This window comes from Salmo salar, chromosome ssa04 (genome assembly GCF_905237065.1).
Source record: "Salmo salar chromosome ssa04, Ssal_v3.1, whole genome shotgun sequence".
NCBI classification, from domain to species: domain Eukaryota; kingdom Metazoa; phylum Chordata; class Actinopteri; order Salmoniformes; family Salmonidae; genus Salmo; species Salmo salar.
This window is the reverse complement of record NC_059445.1, coordinates 14032113-14037014: the sequence shown is the minus strand read 5'-3', so window position 1 is coordinate 14037014 and position 4902 is coordinate 14032113. Positions and strand designations below refer to the sequence as shown.

Here is a 4902-nt window from a genome sequence, read left to right as displayed (position 1 = left end):
TGGTTCCCACCGTGAAGCATGGAGGAGGTGTGATGGTGTGGGGTTGCTTTACTGGTGACACTGTCTGTGATTTATTTAGCCTTCAAGGCACACTTAACCATCATTTGTTTTTCAACAGGACAATGACCCAACACACCTCCAGGCTGTGTAAGAGTTATTTGACCAAGAAGGAGAGTGATGGAGGGCTGCATCAGATGATCTGGCCACAATCTCCCGACCTCAACCCAATTGAGATGGTTTGGGATGAGTTGGACCGCAGAGTGAAGGAAAAGCAGCCAACAAGTGCTCAGCGTATGTGGGAACTCCTTCAAGACTGTTGAAAAAGCATTCCAGGTGAAGCTGGTTGAGAGAATGCCAAGAGTATGTATGTATGTATGTTTAGTCATACTGTTGAAGAGAGAAACAGTGTAGCAACACAAATAAGGCATTGATGACAACTATAGCCTATAGCCATGGTACTGCAGAAACGTTGGGGTCTTTCTTAATTGTGGCTGATAAACCATTAACCCATTCTTCCTCTCCATCCACCCACCTTTCCATCTCCTTCCATCCCTCCATCTATCTACCTGTCCATCCATCCCCCCAGGACAGTGAGGGACGTGTCTAGGCGTCTCGGTGGGCCGTCGGGGTCCGTAGGGGTCTGCACCATCGGCCCGTCTACTGCCTGCTGTTTAGGCTGGAGGAATGTCATGGGTGTCTGCCAGCGTAAGTCAGCGGCCACTGGGCAAGTCCTCCAGAAACAACAACAATGCAACAATACACCAGCTGAGGTTATCATATGTGTTTACCTGCTCTCTCTGACCATCTAGCTGTGTGCAACAAGCCTTGCAGGAATGGAGTCTGTGTGGGTCTAGACAAGTGCTCCTGCTCTGTGGGATACAAGGGCCAGCAATGTGACCAAGGTGGCGATCTTTGACTCTATATGATTCATGCATGTTGATTTCAGATTCTGTATGATTCAAGCATGTTGATTCCAGATACTGTGTGGTTCATGCATGTTGATTCCTGGTTGCTGATTCCAGATATTATGATTGATTCATGCATGTTGATCTTGATATGATTCCTTATCCTGATTGTTGTTGGTTGTTGATTCCAGATGTGAATGAGTGTGGTCTCCCAGAGCGACCGTGCTCCAACAGCTGTATGAACACCCAGGGTAGTTACCGGTGTTACTGCGACCCCGGATACAACCTCATGACAGATGGATCAACCTGCACCAGTACGTACCAGTTCAAAACGGTTTCTGCCCACTTTCCTGGAACATCATGTCCCAACCATTGATGGAATACCACGCCCGTGTAGAAGTCGCCCTCAGGCACTGATCTAGGATCAGCTCACCATCTTCTAAACTCTAACATTAAACACTAGGGGGTACAATGCAAAACAGATCGTAGATCAGTTTCTTGGGGGCAACTTCATCCTACTGTGAATACCACAGGGCTCAGTGTCAGGACTACATGTACTGGCGTGTTGTTATGGGTCAAATGTTATTATAGACAAGGGGTCAAGTTTCGGTGGTTCTGGATGTTGATTGGCTGCTCAGCTTCCCCGTCAGCTACATCCTCCAGTCTGGATGATCAATTACCCAGAACCCCCCTGTCGTCCATGGGCCAATAGGGTCAAGTCTTATTCACTTGATCTAGAGTGTGACATTTGTTGTATGGGGCACAAGGTTGGGTAGGTTACTTTATGGTACAGTCAGGGTTGGGTAGGTTACTTTATGGTACAGTCAGGGTTGGGTGGGTTACTTTATGTTACAGTCAGGGTTGGGTGGGTTACTTTATGGTACAGTCAGGGTTGGGTGGGTTACTTTATGGTACAGTCAGGGTTGGGTGGGTTACTTTATGGTACAGTCAGGGTTGGGTGGGTTACTTTATGGTACAGTCAGGGTTGGGTGGGTTACTTTATGGTACAGTCAGGGTTGGGTGGGTTACTTTATGGTACAGTCAGGGTTGGGTGGGTTACTTTATGGTACAGTCAGGGTTGGGTAGGTTACTTTATGGTACAGTCAGGGTTGGGTAGGTTACTTTATGGTACAGTCAGGGTTGGGTGGGTTACTTTATGGTACAGTCAGGGTTGGGTAGGTTACTTTATGGTACAGTCAGGGTTGGGTGGGTTACTTTATGGTACAGTCAGGGTTGGGTGGGTTACTTTATGGTACAGTCAGGGTTGGGTGGGTTACTTTATGGTACAGTCAGGGTTGGGTGGGTTACTTTATGGTACAGTCAGGGTTGGGTAGGTTACTTTATGTTACAGTCAGGGTTGGGTGGGTTACTTTATGGTACAGTCAGGGTTGGGTGGGTTACTTTATGGTACAGTCAGGGTTGGGTGGGTTACTTTATGTTACAGTCAGGGTTGGGTGGGTTACTTTATGGTACAGTCAGGGTTGGGTAGGTTACTTTATGGTACAGTCAGGGTTGGGTAGGTTACTTTATGGTACAGTCAGGGTTGGGTGGGTTACTTTATGGTACAGTCAGGGTTGGGTGGGTTACTTTATGGTACAGTCAGGGTTGGGTGGGTTACTTTATGGTACAGTCAGGGTTGGGTGGGTTACTTTATGTTACAGTCAGGGTTGGGTAGGTTACTTTATGTTACAGTCAGGGTTGGGTAGGTTACTTTATGTTACAGTCAGGGTTGGGTGGGTTACTTTATGTTACAGTCAGGGTTGGGTGGGTTACTTTATGTTACAGTCAGGGTTGGGTGGGTTACTTTATGTTACAGTCAGGGTTGGGTAGGTTACTTTATGGTACAGTCAGGGTTGGGTAGGTTACTTTATGGTACAGTCAGGGTTGGGTGGGTTACTTTATGGTACAGTCAGGGTTGGGTGGGTTACTTTATGGTACAGTCAGGGTTGGGTAGGTTACTTTATGGTACAGTCAGGGTTGGGTAGGTTACTTTATGGTACAGTCAGGGTTGGGTGGGTTACTTTATGGTACAGTCAGGGTTGGGTGGGTTACTTTATGGTACAGTCAGGGTTGGGTAGGTTACTTTATGAATGTAGTCCGTTAGAGTTACTGGTTACTTGTCCAAAATTGTTAATTCTTACATAACTTCTTACATAACTTTTAGATTATCCAAACTCAGTAACGTAGCGTAAAAACATCCTTTCTGAATTTAAAAGTAATAGTAGAAGTAATCTAGTTTTTCAAAAGTAGGCCTATCTGTAATCTGATTACAATATTTTTGCTGGTAATGTTACAGTTTTTTTGTAATCCATTACTCCCCAACCCTATGGGGGCAATATAGAGGAGCAACTGTTATCATAACTGGTGTAATCAATCTAAAGCAAGGAATATAATATGAGTATGACAGAAGACCAAACCAAGCTGGTTTCATATCACTGCTTGTGAGTCTATAGTATTACAGTACAGCACATGGTTTGTGCGTGGTGGCATGTGTTCGTTCCAACCATCCATTTCTACCTTGACTCTCAGCCAGTTTATCCTGTGTTCTCTTCCAGAAGAGCCTGAGTGTGCCTCCGCAAGCTGCCAGTTCGCTTGCCAGATCGACCGGGGGGGAGAGGTGCGCTGTCTGTGTGCCCTCGGCCTCCACCTGGCCGCCGACAACAGGACCTGTGAAGGTGGGCTTCCTCGGCAACCCCATGGTAACCCCATTGCCATGGCAACCACCAAACTCCTCCCTCCCCTCTAGTTCTTTCAGTTCCAATGCCATGGGAAGTAGTAAGGGGGGACTGGGATTGGGAAACAGCCCAGAGTTTGGTCCATTCCCTTGGCATTACTATGGGGTATACTGTATGCTAGCCATGATCGTAGCGCGACAGTGTGTAGCTACTAGTTCGGTCTCTGGCTGCCATTAGAGAGCAGGTGGAGAGACAGGTTCCCATATGCACACTACTAGAGGACATGTTAACGACCTCCACCCAGCTATTACTAACAGCGCTGAGTCTGTCCACAGAACGATAAACCCCGCAATTACCTCAAGTGTTAAGAAAACAGACCCCGGGTCCCAGTAGCTGTACTCTACTCTTTGCCCTCTCCTCAGCCTAGCTAGCGCTCATTACTTTGAAGTCCCTTAGCTCGATAACTGTGGTGCGGTCGTAAAGTCCTCGCAGCAGACACCTCCTGTCCTGCTAACGAGGCCAAGCCTCCATGGTTGATCCTGAGAGCCCTTGCCTCATTCTCTCTTACAGGAGAGTAGCTGTAGGAACTAACCAACCTGACCTGAGACCTCAGAGAAATCATAACAGTCATATACTGTAGGAAGTTACAGTGGAACATATTTTTAATGTATTTTGTATTCTTCCCCTCTAATCAGGAACTGATTTTAGACCTGGGACACCAGGTGAATGCAATTAATTATCAAGTAGAACAGAAAAGCAGCAGTACTCCGGACCTCTTAGGGTCAGAGTTGAACACCCGTTCTCTAGGTACTGTAGAGGCCTAGTCAGCAGGGCACTCTAACCCTGTTCCTGGAGAACTACCGTCCTCTAGGTTTTCACTCCAACCCTGTTCCTGGAGAGATATCCTCCTGTAGGTTTTCACTCCAACCCTGTTCCTGGAGAGATATCCTCCTGTAGGTTTTCACTCCAACCCTGTTCCTGGAGAGCTACCGTCCTCTAGGTTTTCACTCCAACCCTGTTCCTGGAGAGATACCCTCCTGTAGGTTTTCACTCCAACCCTGTTCCTGGAGAGCTACCCTCCTGTAGGTTTTCACTCCAACCCTGTTCCTGGAGAGATACCCTCCTGTAGGTTTTCACTCCAACCCTGTTCCTGGAGAGACACCCTCCTGTAGGTTATCACTCCAACCCTGTTCCTGGAGAGATACTCTCCTGTAGGTTTTCACTCCAACCCTGTTCCTGGAGAGATACCCTCCTGTAGGTTTTCACTCCAACCCTGTTCCTGGAGAGCTACCCTCCTGTAGGTTTTCACTCCAACCCTGTTC

The 4902-nt window shown here is 47.3% G+C and overlaps 1 protein-coding gene across 1 annotated transcript; it reads left to right on the top strand.

Annotated features, from left to right (window-relative positions):
• Positions 1 to 592: 592 nt before the first annotated feature.
• Positions 593 to 4371, top strand: LOC106610212 (nephronectin-like). Its single transcript, XM_045717642.1, has 4 exons — positions 593 to 705; positions 810 to 902; positions 1097 to 1219; positions 3461 to 4371. Exons 1-4 carry the CDS (start codon positions 690 to 692, stop codon positions 3649 to 3651), a joined length of 423 nt encoding a protein of 140 aa, XP_045573598.1. The 5' UTR covers positions 593 to 689; the 3' UTR covers positions 3652 to 4371.
• Positions 4372 to 4902: the final 531 nt, after the last annotated feature.

What these genes read in the sequence shown, in the direction of transcription:
- LOC106610212 (XM_045717642.1), top strand. An exon ending in GGGCCAGCAATGTGACCAAG is followed by an intron (nt 903 to 1,096) that starts GTGGCGATCTTT and finishes TGTTGATTCCAG; the next exon opens with ATGTGAATGAGTGTGGTCTC. An exon ending in AGATGGATCAACCTGCACCA is followed by an intron (nt 1,220 to 3,460) that starts GTACGTACCAGT and finishes GTTCTCTTCCAG; the next exon opens with AAGAGCCTGAGTGTGCCTCC.